Source organism: Streptopelia decaocto (genome assembly GCF_964273445.1).
Source record: "Streptopelia decaocto genome assembly, chromosome: 5".
Taxonomy (NCBI): Eukaryota; Metazoa; Chordata; class Aves; order Columbiformes; family Columbidae; genus Streptopelia; species Streptopelia decaocto.
Window position 1 is genome coordinate 63,926,529 of NC_138659.1, and position 18,561 is coordinate 63,945,089.

At 40.8% G+C, this 18,561-nt stretch overlaps 1 protein-coding gene across 27 annotated transcripts in view; it reads right to left on the bottom strand.

Annotated features, from left to right (window-relative positions):
• The window catches only part of ABLIM1 (actin binding LIM protein 1), a gene marked incomplete at its 5' end in the record, with an annotated part of 210,397 nt that overhangs the window by 49,461 nt on the left and 142,375 nt on the right, over positions 1–18,561 (bottom strand). For all 27 annotated transcript variants that reach the window (XM_082052516.1, XM_082052514.1, XM_082052511.1 and 24 more), the window contains one exon: positions 875–962. In XM_082052516.1, the coding sequence (XP_081908642.1) occupies positions 875–962 (88 nt within the window). The remainder of the gene's footprint in view (positions 1–874; positions 963–18,561) is intronic.

Genomic DNA, 18,561 nt, shown 5'->3' on the forward strand with positions numbered 1-18,561 from the left:
CCTCATAATTTTTTCTTATTCTTTTACAGTCCTTTCAGGTATAGCAAGCAAGTTTTCTAACATAAGCACAAAATACAAAATCTCAATAATATATCTGCCTTTTTCACTTTGATTTCCAGCTTGCATAAATGTGTATTATACATCTTTCTACTAACATTAATTAATACTACAGCAAGTAATAAAAATAACTGTAGCTTAATAGTTAATGTGCTACCTTCTGGGAGAGTAGGTGGAATTCAGATCAAGGATATTTTTCAGTCAAAGGGCATGCTCTTTTTTTATATGGAAAGATCACGAATAAAACATGTTTGGCAATACCTTGGAGTGTGAGACTGTTAATAAGAAAGAGGAGATAAGCAAGGGAAGAAAAAGAGAGATGTAACCAGCTAAAAGGGAAGTGGGCAAGGCAAGCAAATATGATTACGAACGGGAGGAGACTATCTGCCAGTGCACATGAGGAATGAGATCTGCATGACTCAAAACAAGCTCGCTGCAGTCTTTGGAAGTTTTTCTATTGCCTTTTACAGTTTGGAGTGTGGTCCAGAAGAGCAGAGAAACTGATCAGCAGAATTCAGTCTGGTATCCCATATATCAATCTGTGGGCTACGCTATCTGTGAGACGCCAAACTCAGAGGCAGCCCAATCAATTTCACTTTTGCTACACAGCTTTTGAGAACACAGTCAGCCTCAGCAAAGCCTCCATTAGGAACACCCATGAGGGTAAAAGGGTCTCAAAAGTCTGAGAACACTGTAATGAAGACAGGATGGCTATGAAGTCCTCCTTGCCTATGTTTACAGTTTGTAAAGTCCTGAGGTCTGTGACAGAAAAATGACCAAGTCTGGTCGCCTTGTTTTGGAATGGAATCACCCTTACCTTGCAGATACATTTCTTCTCCTTCTGTGAACATTTGGTTGCACCTGCTGCATCGTGCACAGCTCGGATGATAATGCTTGTCACCTGCCTGAACAAAAATAAAAAAGGAAAAGGAAGGATCAATGCATTGCATCGCTTTTTGAGCACTCACTAGTTGCTGACAGACCACTGCCATTTTTCTTAGTCCAGTCTACCTAGCCCAGTCTCTTGTCTTCAACAGGGACCCAGCAGTGATTACTTGGGGTAGAAGGCTGTAAGAAACAAGACAACAAAGAACAGCCTTTCCTCTTCACAGCTCCCCATTCAGGTGATCAGTGCTTTAAAGATTTCCTGGCTAGAGGCTATATCACTATCTATTGTCCATGATTTACCCAACACCTTTTTAAATCTCCATCTAACAGTCCAAGGTGATGGATGTCACACTGCAGTTAGATATTTCTGTAAACCTGCTGCCTTCTCATTTTGTCAAACAACATGTATTTTCTCAATCGCCCCATTGTTATGGGTGAATTTAGACAATGAACAACAGTTTTCATCCTGCCATTCTGTTCCTTGGCCTTCTTCCCAACACTGCTGATATGGGCATTAAGTGTCTAAAGACACTTCTGGGACCACCAACTCAATTCAGAAGATATACTAGCACAGACAGCATGAGTTGAATTCAAACTACTGATGTAAAGATGCTAAATACTCTAGATGCTGTTACCCAAATCCACTGAGCCATTCATCTCTTAAATACATTGATACTCATAATAAACAAATCTGATCAGATTTCAGACCTGTCAAGACAGGAAAAAATCAAGGCACAGATATTAATGTGATTTCTTCTCCTTAGGAGACCAAAATGACCATTGTATTCACTTCCTCTTATCAGATATGAAGCATGCAATGTCCATATCAGGCTTTTTCAATAAAAAAAATAACTGTTCCTAGAAAATGACCCTTAAAAATGGCAAGTAATGAATTCTAAAAAGTCTTTAAAATTTTATGTGTCTTTTCAGACAAGTGAACCTCAAATCCTTTTTCACAAAATATTCCCATCCACTGAGATGTTGCATGCAAACATCTGTTTACCCTGTAGCTGACTTGAAAAATGTCATAAAATCCTACTTCATTGTACTCAAGATTGTAAAATTACTGAATTCAACCTTTCCTTATGTCTATTGAGACTAAAACCAACATATTTTTGGTTCACATTTGACATTGGTTATACAGGTTTAATAATTAAAAGCATTTATATGAGATGATGAAGTATATGGATTAAAGTACCTAACAAATACCAGACAACCAGATCGACCACCCTGTCCTTCTACAGGGAACGTTGCACCATTTAATTTTCATGTTCTCATTTGTTCCTGCCTTAGCAGTGTAGTACCCAGGTTAGATTTTAGGGGTGGTTGGGAAAGGCGGCTGTTCACAGAGACAGTGGCATTTGTGGATATAAACATTTATCTTTCATTACCACAAAGAACAGTTCCCACCCAGAACTTTCAGCAACACAAGGCCAGAGAAGAGATGCAGTGTGCTGCTAATTTACTGATACATTCACTCTGCACTCCTCTTACTCAGATCCTGCCTTTGCTGTTGATTCTTGCTTCTTAGAGGGCACCAAACAGGGAGACTAATGCGATTTAGTATTTTTTGCACAGCAGATTTAGACCTGTCAGGCAAAAAAAGGGACTATAGTAAAAGGGAGAATAAAAGGTCACTACAAGATATGTCTGTTCGAGGAAGAAAAGCTAACGAGGGAGGAAACATACAACTGATGCTTGACTTGCAGCAACAAAACCAATATTGAACTGAAAAGGAAAAACACAGTTAATGGTCTTTGTATCATTTTCATTACTGGTTGTCCTCTTTAACTCTCACAATTACTAACTCTCTGAGGTGTCCCATCAGTTCCATTCAAGACTGGAATTTAAGAAAACGAAGAAACTGTGAATGTAGCTGAAACATAATGCCAGCACCAAAGCACAGCTACTCTGACCTTGAGTGCAGACATACAAAGAACAGCTACTTGTAGATATATGCGGCTTAGGACTGTCAACTGACCAGGGTTCAAAGGTAGATCTCAGACAGCTCAGCACCCAGCAGAAGCCAACATCCTTTTCTGCACTTTCTGCCTGACGCAAACACTACATACAGAGAAACAGCAATTTTATCTGTATTCAACAACAACAACAGAAATCCCAGCTTTTGAGCATTCTTGAAGTTCTTCAGCAGAGTGGGGCCCATGGAGCTGCTTGTCACAAGTGATTTCAGATGTACTTGATTCAAACATAATGGCAAATCTGATGTCCTGGGAACCACTCCCAGGTAATGAGATATAAAATTTCCTAAGAAGGATGAATCACTGCCAGAAAGGATCTTCTCCAAACAGGAAGAGAGTAATTGAAAAATAGATTTGAAGTATTAAACCAGGAATCTTTTCTGGGCTGAGCCTGTCTCATCCAGCTAAAGAATATCTCTGCAGCATAACTATGCTGCTGCTTAACAGAGCTCAGATTTTCAGTAGGCATGTGGATTTTTCCAAAATAGAATTCATAGCTCCTCAAAAGGTATTCATTAGGGTAGCTAAGTAGCTACATAATCTGAACTGGAAAGAGTACAGAGCCTGTGATTATTATTTAACCTCTGAGATATCCCACCTGAGGTGGGATTGTGTCCTGTGAGATGCTTTACTAAATTCCCACGCATGAAGGATGGAAACCTTTGTGTATAAGTATTATCAGACAAGACAGGTTTTATAAAGAAATCATTCCTTACCAAGCACTTCAACGCTCAGCTAAGGCAAGGTGGTTTTAAGAAGGGTAGTTAGGATCCAGCAGAGATATCTACATTGTGAGAGGACCACAGCATGTGGACAAAGCAAATCACAGATTCACACCTGTACAGTTCCAGCTTCTGTTCTTCAAGTCTGGCCTTTCAAGTGGTTTTGGGTTGGATTTTTTTTTGAGGTTTCTGTTTGGTTTTGTTTGTTGGATTGGTTCTGTTTGTTTGTTTTGTTTAGGAACAAGAAAGCCACATTTAATCAAATGCTGCACTTCATCGTCATAAGCAAAAGCTGCCGATCCTCTGGGTTTTGTGTAACTACCCTGGTGGTCCTACCCCAGGCTTCTGAGTGTCCTGTTCCTCGTTTTGCTATTAATTCACAATAACTTTGGTCAGTTGCTTCTACCAGCTTGATCCTAAAGGGGTCTGTATCTGGTCCATCTAATGCTAATATTAATAAGTCTTCCACTTGCCCTGATCATCCAATAAACATTCCACTTTTTTTTTTCTCCTCATCACAAAGTTTTTCTTAAGGTTCCTTTAGAAAAGGGCACCTGGATTCAAGCACTTGTCTGTTAATTGCTGTAAGCAGTTTACATGTTTTTAAAAGCCAGGCTATTTATCACAGTATCACAGTATGTTTGGGATTGGAAGGGACCTCAAAAGATCATCTAGTCCAATCCCCCTGCTGGAGCAGGAATGCCTAGGTGAGGTCGCCCAGGAACATGTCCAGGCGGGTTTTGAATGTCTCCAGAGAAGGAGACTCCACCACTTCCCTGGGCAGCCTGTTCCAGTGCTCTGTCACCCTCACTGAGAAGAAGTTTCTTCTCAAATTTAAGTGGAACCTCTTGTGTTCCAGCTTGATCCCATTGCCCCTTGTCCTTTATAGGGGAAACAAATCCAGAATTCATCATAATATTATGTGTAGGCCTGTGGCATCTCTGAAGACTTTTTTCCTGGAAAAACTTCTGACATGCTACTGTCAAGAGAATACAGTTTAAATGATGTACACATGTTTCCTCAAAACAGCCAAAGAGACCAATTTCAAGTTGATCAGATCTTTCTCCAGGGCTGAAACAACTGGCCACATTTCAGCCTAGTGTGAGCGATGATGAATGAACACCACACCCCAGATAACACACGTTTTCTAAGTGGATGCACGGACACATCGCACACTGGAGAGGTTTTGGGGGACAGTTACACACCACAGCAGCTGCAGTGGTTGTTGAACACTTCCCAACCACCTTCATGTGCTTTCCGCCTCAGTAATGTTTCTACAACTTGGGAATGGAAACCTTTCTTCAGTGGGTAGTCGCTGGAAAACAATTTGCATCTCAACAAGACTAACCTTGCTGTAACCATCTGAGAAAAACGGTTGCTAAAAATTTGCAAAGTAACAGGAAAACCTTTTGGATCTAGAAGGGGATGAAATATTCACACTTTCCAAATATCGGGTCTTGCTCAGTTCTTAGGCCACTAAACCATCATTCAGTATGGTCAACGTGCAGCTTCTTGTAACCTTATGCTGCTGTGCTGGGGACTGTAGGGCTTGTATCTCAGTCCTGCTGGGTGTAACACACAGCATTAAATCAGTGCACATTTGCCACGATCATCCTTCAGCCGAGGTGCAAGAGGGTTAAAGTCACTTCCCACCATGCCTGGCTCTCCTTACCCCTTCACCTCATATCCAGCAATCCCTCACAGTTACCTTTGCTACACAAGGACTTCTCAAGCAGCACCCTGCACCCTGCCAGCAGCAACACGTCTCTTCCTTGTTCAAAAAACAGCTATGCGGCCACTAGGTTTTGATCCATCATATTGCTTCTGATCCCTTCTGAATTATTGCTGCTTCAGTTGAGGTCTTCAGGACGATACAAACCACCAGCGCAAACCAGGACACATACCTTAAAGGACTGTCACTAAACTAAGTTTAGTTACTAAACTAAGCTGAATTCATTGCTGAAAATACCTTAGTTTTTCTCAGCTAGAAGTGCTAAAACCAACCAAAACAATATTGAACATCATTACTATCACTTTGCATACAAACTCTTGAATGGAATTGAATGAATTGGCAGCAAAGTTTCTTGTCAAATGAAATATTAAACCTACGTGTTACTGTCACTGCTTATAAACTCTTTGTTAAATCAACTGGCACTTGCATTTGCACTAGAAGCAAGGAACATCAGTTATCCATTTATAACAATATACAATCTCTTCTGACTTTCCTATTTGTCTTCTACCCACACTGACAAATCTGAAAGAGTTCTCAGATTAAATGCCATTTGAACACAGTAGACAGAAAAATTTAGGTTAAAAAAAAGCAGTAGTATATACTCATTTAGCATACTCCAGAGCCTTAGAATTGCAGAATGAAGAAACATAGCCAAAGGTATAAGTATCATTATAAATGCAAATATATGTATGTTAATTTTGAACAGGTTTCCATGGTTCTGTAAGTCTCACTGATTCATGATTGACCAGCGATATATGCATGCTATTTATTTTCTATATATTATGAAATATATCTACTACGCACAATATGTACATTATATGCATATTCATGTATAGAAAACAAGGTTTAACATGCACAGTACTAAGGTTTTCTTTATTCTGGTAATTTAAGGACTTACACAGGAACCAAGTTTTTAGGAACACTACACTTCAGTTTCCTGATCTAAAAAGAAGGTTAAATAAAAATTCAATGCCCTTCATAAAATACCTTAGAGAAACACTACCAAGGAAAACCATTACAGAAATGTATCCCTCATGACCAGTCCCGCGACTAAAACCATGTAATCACTGCTCCTCTAAGGCCTAGGAATGATGGTTGGAGGTTCGGTTGTCAGGATTCACAGATGATGGGCTTCACTGGGGACCTTGATGTGTGTATGGTACAAGCAACATGTCCCAAGTAACACTAGCAGAAGTACAAGCTCTATTATGTATTAGAACAATACCGTGACCTACAATAATAGTTAATAATGACAGACCAAATATTTCATAGATCACCAGCTATCAATTTTCAGCCTTCTTCCAGCACACTATTCTCTTCAATAACTTCAGCTGGAAAATACAAATCCTCCTTAGCTGATGTCAGTAGGTACTGCGGGAATGATTCCAACCTGGCAGCTACTAAGAAGAAGTACCTGCACTGAGCACACACGGCTTTAACCCCACAGTAAAAGCCGTTCACAAGCCCAGAACTGCATTTTCCAAATCCATCCCTTCTGTCCCCACTTCTCACACGACTTTTATTCTCTGAGTGCTTGTAGAGCTCTAGTCTGATTAAATAAATGTTTTCCTCTTTGGGGAATGTGAGAGCTTAAGATTTCCTATTACTCATGCCTTCGGTTGTGTCCTTCCTTCCAGAACAACAGTGAACAAGAGCCAGAGAGAACAACAACAAGAATCCCGCCAGGAGAGCTCCCATGCCAGTGGGTCTGCTGGAGAACAACTGATTACCAGCAGACATCTTCTGCCGGCCAAAGGACACAATTAAGTGCATATTTGTGGTGTTACATTTGCACAGCTGCACTCACTCCCTCTCCATTCAAACATACCTTAGCAGCCACCTGACAAACAGCTATTAAACATATACAAAGCTTTATTTTTCTAACATTATTTAAATACCAGAAAAACTGCTACAGAGTAGCAAAGTACATTTAGCTCCCTCCTTTTTTTTTTTTTTAATTTTTTATGAACAGGTATAATGGGCCCATTTGATGGATAAGCCTAATGAAATATTTAGTTCTACCATAACTCTGAGGAGAATGACCTGATTTTTTAACTCTCTTAAGGAGGCCTGAGAAGCAGCACAAAAAATAACTTGGACTCATTTCTTAAAACCCCTTAAGGAATGCTGTGAATTGTAAAACAGGAACTGTGGCAGCAGCCTACCATTTTCCAGTGAAGCTTTATTTTAATTACTTGCAGAGGTCACAGAACCTTCAACCCTGTTTGATGTTTGGTATAACATCAAATTCCATTGTTCCTTCTCTGCAGGCTTCACAAGCGGCTGGAACAGCATAAACGCTACAAAGACCAAAATTTGCCTTTAATAACATCCTGACCCAGACTGTCCACCCATTTTTCCCAGGCTCTTATCTGTTTAGCAAGCCACTACAAATATCTGTGCTCATATACAAAAATAAAAGCACAGCTCCTCTGCTTCCAAACAACTTCAGAATCGACCATAATTTTCTGTTAGTACCAAAGGAAGGAAAGCATAATACAATTTAAATGCTGAAAAAATTCTAGCCGGACAAGTCCTTGTTTGATATGTATCTTTAAAACCAGGCCTTTCTAAAGCTGTTTTTAACATGACTGTCACAGCACCTCAATAGCAGCAGCCGGAGCAGCGGGCGGCTGAGCTCACCGGCAGCTCCCAGGACACCAGAGACCCCATGGGGGGACAGCGGGAAATGGAGCGTGAGGCTGAGACTGTAAATCTGGACAACAACACGTATGCAAGAGCCATGGAAGACCCTCAGACACCTCCAGCGCCTGCTGGGCTGCCTTGGGTAAGCCCAAACTGCAGCTGTCCTGCTGCTACCAACACTTGCACTGTTAAATCACACCTGGTTTCTGATTTTTAGGCAGAAATACTTAGCAGCATCCCAGCAGTGACTACCAATGTCATGCAAGTATATTCCTTAGCAGATGGACTATAATAAACTGTGTAACTTATCAGTGTTAATTCTGTCAGCATATAATACTCCTATACTCATAATTGCATTGCTGTTAGCAGCAACTAATCAGCTTCTTGGAATATAATTTTTCCTTACAGCAAACATGTGAGTAACAATTGAGGCTGGATCCCCAGTTGTGCAACTGCTCTGCTGGTATGAAGTAACAGCTGAATATAAACGGGACCTGACTTCAGTAACATCTCTGTGGTCACTTGTTTCTGCACCGCCAGCTCTGGCTGGAGTTCTCGCTTCGCCGCAATCCCAGTGTTGAACGAGCTGCACACACACATGAAATGCTGAACTACTGACTACAGGCCTTGTGGGAGCTACTCATTCTGTCTTCATGGGGCAAATCCACCTATTGCTACCGGCAGGACCAAAGTTATGAACTTCTATTATCTAAATGTTTAACATCAAGAAGATGGTACCATAAAGAAGGTAATTCCACTCAACTAAGAAATGTAGCCACAGTAGCCCAAAGTGGCCAGCTAGAATACTTTGGGTGGTACAGAGGAGCAAAGCAATAGCAGACGCAGCTTTATTGCCTATTGCCAGGTTTTCTACAGCATCTCTGTTCAGATCCTGGGTTACATTTATGCACAGAGAAACCTAATCCCAGTGAGTGAACATATAGCTAATCAGAAACAATCCAGAGGAAATATATGTACTAAATTTTATTAAGATAATGTGTATATTCTGAAAAAAAAAAAAAAGGTAACTATTGGACGCATGCAGTGTTTTCTTTAGGTGCATGTTCTGTTTTGTAGTGAAGAGCTAAGTGAATTCACAGGATTTTCTACATACTTTAATTCTAATCTAATTACAAAACAAATCTGTGAATTCACTGGCTTCATTTCCCTTATATTAGGTACATATGAGGGCAAAATCCAGCATCTGCCATTCAATTTTCTTTTAAACCAGACTGTTTTTAATTTTGAACTTAACAGCAAGTATTTGGCAAGGCCTGATGCAAAACCCTCCTCTTGTCTTAACAATGCTGGAAAAGGTCCAGTTCATAAGTACAGGTGTGGATTTTCTATAATATATTGTCTGTAATCTTAGGGTTTTATCTTGTATGCACTTTGTCCAGCATGAGTTTTTGACATGAAAAGATACTTCACCTAAAGGCCATGATTACACCCACATTCATACTGCTGGATTAGTTTGGAATCAGAATCAACCAGCAAAGCTGCTTTACAGTAATTTCACCAAAGTGCCAAGGGCCATTTCAAACAGCCTGGTAATACTGGCATGACTATAACTTTGTCTTAACCAGCCAGTAAAACACCTCTACTGACCACCAAGACGGCAGCACAGGTCTGCTGAGCCGAGCGATCAGTCTCTGCAGCAAGAGGACAAACCCATTCCAGGCACAGCTCCCAGCCTGCTGAGAGCAAAGCAAAGCCAAGCCCTGAGCCTGGCTTGAGCGCTGGTTACACGGCCCAAGGCGAGGGGCGGCACGGAGCCCTGTGAGTGCGTTGTGTACCGGACACGCACCGCATGCAATCTTCCGTAACACCAGGAAAGTCCCACTTTCCAAGTGATCTCCATGTTTCCCTTCGTTAGGTGATAACAGGACAGCTGAGCTGTCAGGAATAAGTGAGCACAAGAGTGAAACAAAACCACATTTCTCTGTTTAACTCTCTGCATGAAGTGACTGTTGCTCCCTTGACCTGTCCCCCGGCTGAACTTCTAATAACAGAGTTTGCTGTACAGGCATCAGCAGATCATGGTAAATGAAGTTGTATTTGCAAGTGCTGCAACAGTATCGCCAAAGCAATGGGATGTACCTTGGAAGACGGAGATATTACTAGTTTCTTTACTTAGAAATAACTTTCTCAGTCAGTAGAACTATAGCTGACTTCAACCTGCTTAAGTTCAACTAGAAAAGTCAGTAACAAACCTCCTTTGTATCTTAAAAAAAACAACAACATTATTTCATAAATCAGAACGCCTCGCACGTGACAGCAGGCAATAAATACAGACCTCATCCTGATATTAAAAAGTTATTTCCAATTCAAAAGTTAGCAATTATTTCCATTCTGATCATGATTTGATTGCATTTATAGACAGAAATAAAGAGCAGTGTTATATGTTCACACATATATATGTGCATGTGCAGTTTTAAAGGAACATGTTCCTAGATCTTGAAATAACCATAAAAGGATGAACCCAGGAATTTTTAAGACATCCTACTGAACGTCCCAAATTCTGTATTCTAAAATACAAACAAAAGAAGTGATCATGGTCCGTATGCCCGAGGCACAGAAAATCAACTGAACTGAAAAGAGCTAAGATACTGTTAACCAAAAAAAACCCAAGGCAACAACTAAGTCATTAAGAAAGCTAAAGTGACCAAAGAATATGTCTAAAGACAATAAGAGTCTTCATTAAAGCTTGACAACAAAAAATATATTTTAAAAAAAATTTTAAAGTGACATATCAAGCAAAGGTCCCTTGTGAGCTGTAAATGAAAAACAATGAAAGATGACACAGAAAAGGCAGGAATATTCAGAAGGTATATCTTTCAGGTCTGTATTTGACAACAAGGAAAGATACACTTTTGCTGTTTGATGCTGTTTATGGAGCAAGACTTTTTTGAATAGTGTTTGCCATGAGTCAACGTTTACAAATTCGGAGAGTTGAATAATTTGTACTCAAGAGTGTTAAGAAAGCCAGGGCCAGGCGGCTCTGACAGATGGGTGTGTTAGCAGGGGAGGCTCTGCTGAGCCAGACACCCCAGCCAGTCCTTCCTCCTGCCCACTGCATGGGCCAAGATAAGAATGTAAAACCAGAATATAAAACCCTTCCTGGTAAATCTGCAGATGAATCAAAGACAAGGCTTGTTTAAAGCTAGCTAAACACAAGTACATTTTAATAGTCAAGAATAACTTGGCTGCAAAGAAAGCAGAGCCCTGTGAGACCGAGGGTCACATTGTAGACAACAGCAACTGAGAGGTGGTTTGACAACATCACTACTAATTTCCCAGAAAGCTTTTCAATCCCATTGAAAAAAACTATGGTAACATCCAAAAGCTAAAGTTGGACATATTCAACCTCAAAATGAGGTAAAGTTTCTAAAAAGTAAAGGTAATTTAAGCAGCAAGAGGGGAAATTTGTGGCCTTACAATCACTCTGCAGTCCTCATGACAAGGCTGCGTAAGCTCTCATTTGATTTCTAGGGAAAAGCTCTATGATTTTGAAAAGAGAAGGTCACGCAAGATTATTTTAACAGTACCTTTGACCTTAAGATCCATTTCAATGGGCTTTACATAGAGAGAAGCTTTTACACATGCAGCAAGATGCTCCTAGGGAACCCAGTTTTGGACCATTCAGTAGAACTATTAGAGTCTAAGGTTATACCAGGAAAAACTCCCACTAGTTAAATGAGTTCACGGAGAGCTGTCTTAGCCCCTGGTAGAGCAGGTGGCTGGAAGGGAAATGTTGTAGATGTGGCTTGTGGTTCGGAGAGACACTTCAAGTGCAACACCAGGAGAAGTTCTGGGGCTGGGTGTGCTGCATCAGCGCGGGAATTGTCACTGACCCGGAGGGTCCAGCACCAAAATGGGGTCTGCACTATGGGGAAGGTTGAGAAAACAGGTCAGTGTGGCACCAGGCACAACTCACATTAACCTATTCAGTGAGCAAGTGCAAACCACTATGTAACCGATGAAGCAAGTGAGAGCTTGGGAGACAAAACAACTCACCTTGGATCCAAACAAATGCTTGTAGCAGAGCCAAGCACAGAACTCAAATTCTCAGACTCCCAGCCCTGCTGCACCTCCCCATAACATACCACTAGATCCAAATAACTGTAGCTGATTTTCTTGTTCGCCCAACACAAAACTGTCTTTCCAGTTTTCGGTCAAAAGGCTGTTTCAGGCAAGCTTTGGCGTGTGGTTTAGCAAAGCCCGCTCTCCGTTCTGATGCCTGCATTCAGTTCAGAGGGAGTGTCCCAGGAACAGAGAAATAAAAGTTGCGAAGGCCAAAGGAGGGGGAAAGAAACTAAGCATGAGATCACACACAGTACATCTGTAGAAAATAACCAGAGAATCTAAAATAAAAGTAGCCTGCAAGAAACAAGGCAGACACAAAGCACTCAATATGTACTAATTTTTACCTGGCAGACTCACAGATTGTTCTAATAGGAAAACATGTTAGGAGTGAATTGAGCAGGGAATATTCTTCTTTTAGTGAGTAGAGCCTGCTCTTGTAGCAAACTGATCCTAAAAGTCACTGTCATTCCAACTATTCTCATATGATACTGCTTTAAAAAGTCTACAGAATAGTTTTTATCCTTGATTAACTGCAAAGCTACCTGCTGCCTTTGGAAATCTCTTCCAGCTAGGGGTCACAATAAGCAACAGATGACAATCTAGGGAAAGGATAGATTTTCTTCGCCTATTTTTCTTCTCAGTCTCATTGCTCTTATCTCCAGAGTCACCAATACATAACTATGAGCCTGAATTTTCCTACATCCAGACATTTCTCAGGAATCCCTGTTTTGTATTTCTCGCCAAAGTGTTCGTTACACTAAATTTAAAATTGACGTATCAATGGACATCGAGGTAACCAGCAGATAGTTAATGCAGAGAAATAGTTGTCTCTTTTTCAAATAGAATAACCTTGAACACATGTCAGATTACCAACATGTACTCTGCGCAAAGCAAAGCTTTTTATTTTTGGCAAAGTCAATTTTTTCTGTTCTGCTTTTCAGTATTCTCACTGCCGATACCTGTGATTTCCAATTACAGGTGCAAAACTATGCGAGTGTACCTTTGAATCCTGGCTGGCATGAACATGGCATCAGATTCTATTTGTCAGAGCCAAGACACAGGAATTTTACTCCCTACCTTGTTTTCTTCAGCTCCGCATAAACTCAAGATTTCTAGTTACCACAGGAAGATGGTTCCAACAAAATGACCATAATACAACATATTGCAGTTAGCAATAGGACAAGGGGGCATGGGCTTAAACTCTGCCAGGGGAAATTTAGGCTGGATATTAGAAAGAAATTCTTTACAGAGAGAGTGGTCAGGCATTGGAATGGCTGCCCAGGGAGGTGGTGGACTCACCGTCCCTAGAGGTTTTTAAACTGAGACTGGACATGGCACTTAGTGCCATGAACTAGTAAACGGACTAGAGTTGGACCAGGGGTTGGACTTGATGATCTCTGAGGTCTTTTCCAACCCAGTTGATTCTGTGATTCTGTGATATTACTACAGTAGTGAAGAGGAAGGAGGTGATGGACATGAAGCAGGAGGGGACACCTAACATCGTTCACTGCCACTCAGTTTTCAACTGAGTACAGGGAGTCCCTGATTGCTGCCTCAACATCAGCAGTTCCTGGGGCTGCTGAGCTAAGTCTGCCTAAAGTCTTTTTCTGTCTCAGTTCTTAGTCTCCTTATTATTAGGAAAAATCATTTGCCAGCCAAGATGCAAGCACTTTACAGAATTCAAAGCAACAGAAGATCCATCTGTATACACTAAAAAATATCCGTCTCTGAACCCTATATGTAAAAGTCAATTTCTTAACATTTTGACTCATACTGAAATGATTTGCGATGCTCATTTCAGAAATCTCTGCAAACCCCAAAGCATCCCAAGATAGTTTTCACAGACAGTTTAAATGCCAGAGCATCTCTGTTGTTGGTGATTAAAAGGTACATTTCTTGCTTTGTGCTATTTTTCCATCTTAGAAAGAAAAAGGCTTGTAATAAATGTCATATTTCCCAGGTATCTATCCAAAGAACTATCAGACCTCTATGATCTCCTAATGTAGCATGACCATGTGATTAAAATCTACCCATTTTGTGCTCCAGGTGGTCATTTCAAACACTTAATCACCCACAAAATACCCAGGTGTATCATATTTCTTCACCTGTAAAGCACCTGCTCAGTAAAGACAGGTGTTAATTTTGTGGGTTTCAAAGTCCCTAGAGATTTTAGACATATCTTTCAGTCATGGTTTTGTTTTTCTTTCATTTTGTGCTCCCCCAGCCCCCAGGAAAGCAGCCTGATGAAGCAGACACATGAGGGAGAGGACGGAGCCCTCATAGAGCGAACACAAAGCACACCACCCAGGTTACAAACAGGTGACAGCTACAGACTTGCCCCAACAGGCTCTTCCCCGCTTCTCAAGTTTCAAACCTGTTATTGCTACATTCTTCCCAACAATGACTTTTTACAGGGGACAGGTTTAAATCCTATCCTGCTCTTCTAGAAGTCAGCAGCAAAATCCCCACTGATAGCAGGACTTAAAAATGAAATATCACAATCCTGAAAAAGAAAAAAAAAGAATCACCACTTAATCCATTTTCTCCTGTGATCTTAGTCCAGTAGTAACAAAAAGTAACCGGCTGAAATAACTTGGTATTGCCACACAGAGCCTCACATTCCCCTGTCACTACATCCCGCTGACAGCCAGATGGTGACACTGGAACTACTTTGGTGCAGGGATCATGATGAATTTTGTATCTCTGTTGTGGGTGACTGTGCAGGCAGCACTAACACACTGCAAGGGTTTAAAAGATGAACAGAAGCAGCAATGGGAGCTCCAAAATAAAAAGAGAGACTTGTTTTCCCTAAAGCAGAGTGTTCCAAAAGGAGAACAAGATGTGTCCTGCAGTGACAACCATGCAACTGAATTCTTAGTACAGCTACATAGCAAGAAAAATTAAGTCATCCAGATAAGTTATGCTCATACTAAAAACTGGTTTGTGTTATGTGCACCCTGAGATATGAAAAAGCTACTTGTTTTACGCACCTGTTGTGTGTTACTGGAATATATGCAATGGCTAGATATCACAAAGGCTGCTGTTGCTGGCAAGAAACTTTATACTAATATAAATTCCTCTACTGAAATATAATTTTGAAGTACTTTGTTCAGCCCACTAAAGTCTTTCAGTAATATTTAGTGCAAGAAATACACTGGAGAATATTTAACCAAATCAAAAAGGTAAAAAGTAAAGTTGCTGTGCTAGGAAATATAGATCCAAATCAGCAATACTGTACTCAAGAAAGCAATTTAGACAAATAAGTCATATTTTTATAAGCACCTGCAAGATTTCACAAATCCCTTTGTGGCAATAAGGAAGCTTTAATTGGTATTTTTTCAAATTACTTGCTACAACTTGCTTTTCTTATTCACCATCCCTACACCCTCTTAACATCCTTCCCCTTCCTATTGATGTTCAAATTGACTGAAGGATGGTTTCCAAACCACTGCTGAGAAGTTAATGCCTTGTGATTATGCTCCCATAGCAACCAAACTCCTGTTGGGGCTCTGTCAACTTCAGATACCCTTTGTCATCTTTATATATCAAGTCTTTCTCAACTACAGATATACATTTCTCTTGCCAAATTAATTCTTTTGAGATGCGTGGGAGGGAAGAAATCACCTAAATCCTGTTAGAAAGATTTCTACGTGAAGCAATTTAAGTTAGTTTTCTGGAAGTATATTTATTCCAGTTTTTTGCCCCGTGCATGGTGTGGTGTTCTAGGCAATTACACTAGTATATATTTCATCAGAGAAGGACAGTCTAAATTAAATTAAATTTCTGCTCCTACTCAGCTACACGACCTGCCTGAACCATTTACCCATATCCCGAGTTATTATTAAACTTCTCATTTCCCCATTTTTACACAAACAAACCCTATATTACAAGGAAAAAAAAAAAAAGCATTCTAGGTTACTGATAAAACATGTTTCTCGGGACAAAGACTGGGAAACTGGAAACAACCTCTGACTTTATGCAACAAATCTCCAGAAGTGATCAAAAGAGCCAACAAGCTATATGAAGAATTATTCAAGGTAAAGAATCATATTGTTCCTTGATACATCAGCAATCAGCTGCAATCAGAAGCAGCCCAAGCTCTGTGCCATTCTCCCCTCTTTGTGGCAGCTTAAAAACATGTGAGCTGCACTCTCTTCTGCTGAAACACAGAATTACACGCAGCCTTCCAAAAATCTTTCTGGTGCACAGGAACAGAAGTACCAGCGCCCTGTTCTGGGACCACTGGCAAGCTATTCAGTCACAAAGCTGCACCCCTTCTCCCCGCCAAAGGAAAGCCAGGACCCCGTCCAGTTCAGATCTAGTCTCACAGGAAGGGCTTTACCTTCTGATGATCGTTCTTAGTGTGAGTCCATCCCGTCCTCGGCCCGACCGGCCGGCTCCTGTCTGCAGCAGGACCTGGAGCGATGGGGGACGGTTCCTGTTCCCAGCGAAGCGCCCGGGACCGCGCGCACCCTGCGCCTCCCGCTCCCGCACACACCCTCCAAAAGCAGCAAAATCCTCCTTCCCTGCACATTAAACTCACTCAGCAGCAGCTCGGCCAACCCATTCTGAAAAAGGAAAAGGGGGAAGAACACCGGCCCAGGCAGGGCAGGACCATTTCTCATCACTTGACGTTGATATAACTCGGAGCGTTTTGCCCTTGGGGAGAGGCGTCTGCCGAGTGTGAAATTAGTGCTCTCTTTCTTTGGATGTTATTAAATATTACTTGCAGAGCTCCTGAAGAATTTATACAGCCTCCTGGGTGTCAGTCTAGTTTTGTCAGACACACTTAGTTACACTGAGGTTATATTCTAGTCCAATGCAGATAAATGCAGGCAGAGTGCTGGGGTCGCTTGCCACACCAGTGCATGTATCCCTTGATCCTATTTGCACATTTTGGGTGGGATAATGCTTCAGACATACTCTGAGAAAATCTGATTAATTTACAGTGGGTCCTGTGCACTGACCCTATCTGATCTCTATCTGACCCTATCTGAGCTCTCAACAGGTATTTTCCACAATCAAAAATGTCCTGTGGTCTGCAGGATATACCTGTTGGACAAACAATCACAGCATGTGCTTCTGTTTTTCCTTACAATTTACCTGGGACATTCAGGCAACATGTTCATGTTTCCTCACTTACTGTTAACAGCAGTAAAATGAAACATAAAGCAAATCACAGAGCTAACAAAGCATGCACTGAACTCCACTGCTGCTTCTCATTTGCCTTTTCCCCACACATTTTGATAGTGTCTGAAGATGACAGTGGCGACTGGGACATACTGGCTGAGAACAAAGTCTCTCCCAAGGCTGTAAGCCATCCAAACCAGCCTAGTGCTATGAAAAAAGAATGGTAATACATTCTTCAGGGATATTATTTTACTACAACTTTAACATACCACCAAAACTCAAGCCCATTTGGATCCATCATATCATCAGTCTTTGTTCACTCCATCAATTGCTTCATTTACAGAAGTGTTTAAAATTTTACTTTGTTCCAACCCGTATTACCAGTATAGGTTGCATCATTAAAATCCAGTAAATGACATTTTGTGATACTTCCTGCATAACTACTATGAAAACAACCTTGCTAAATATATCGTTCATCAGAAGATGGTATGTTAGCCTTTCATTTAACGTTTCTGAATGGAATTGAACTAAATCTCTGTTTTAAGAGATTCTCTACATGGTTCCTCAATCTATAAAGCATACTGCTATAAGAACACAGGACCAGACGCATGAATGTACCAAAGTACCAAACTGAACTCTGTGCTAGATGGATCTTTGCAGAGAAGGGTGACGTTTTCACATGAGCTGTGACCCTAAATCTTCTTAAAATAAATTACTTCAAAACATGTAGGTTACCAAGTTTCCCTGAAAGCCAATCAGCTGAAGCATCTGAACACTGATAACCACATGAGCAAAGTTGCTTGCATGGGTAAGCGTTGGCTGAAGGCACATCCTTGAACAATATAAACACCTATTGTTCGAATAAATAATTTACAGTTCATATGGGAAACAGCGACGTTGTTCTGTCATTTATGTATTATTTATTTATTTAGAACAGACTCATTCACATGTAAAGAATTGGCAGAAACTTCCCTGAACCCCTCAGAGCACAGGTTTCTAAATCTAGCTCTGAAAACAATACTTGAAGAAACTTGCAGGTTCCTCTGGCTCCCATTCTTTGCCTCTTAAAATATGGACACGGTTTCCTTACACAACCACAGCGGCTTTTGCTGTTTGTTTGTGTTTTTTTCCTCCCAATAATTATTTATGTCTAACTTCAGAAGTCAAGGTGCCTCAGAATTGACATATTTCAGAGTTAGCTGCAGCACTGATAAGACACCTTAAAATTCTGACGCATTAAAGTATCTACGAGAACTAAACCTCCTTCACATTAAACACCACATCTTAAACTACTACTCCTCTTTAAAACCGGGGGAAGCTC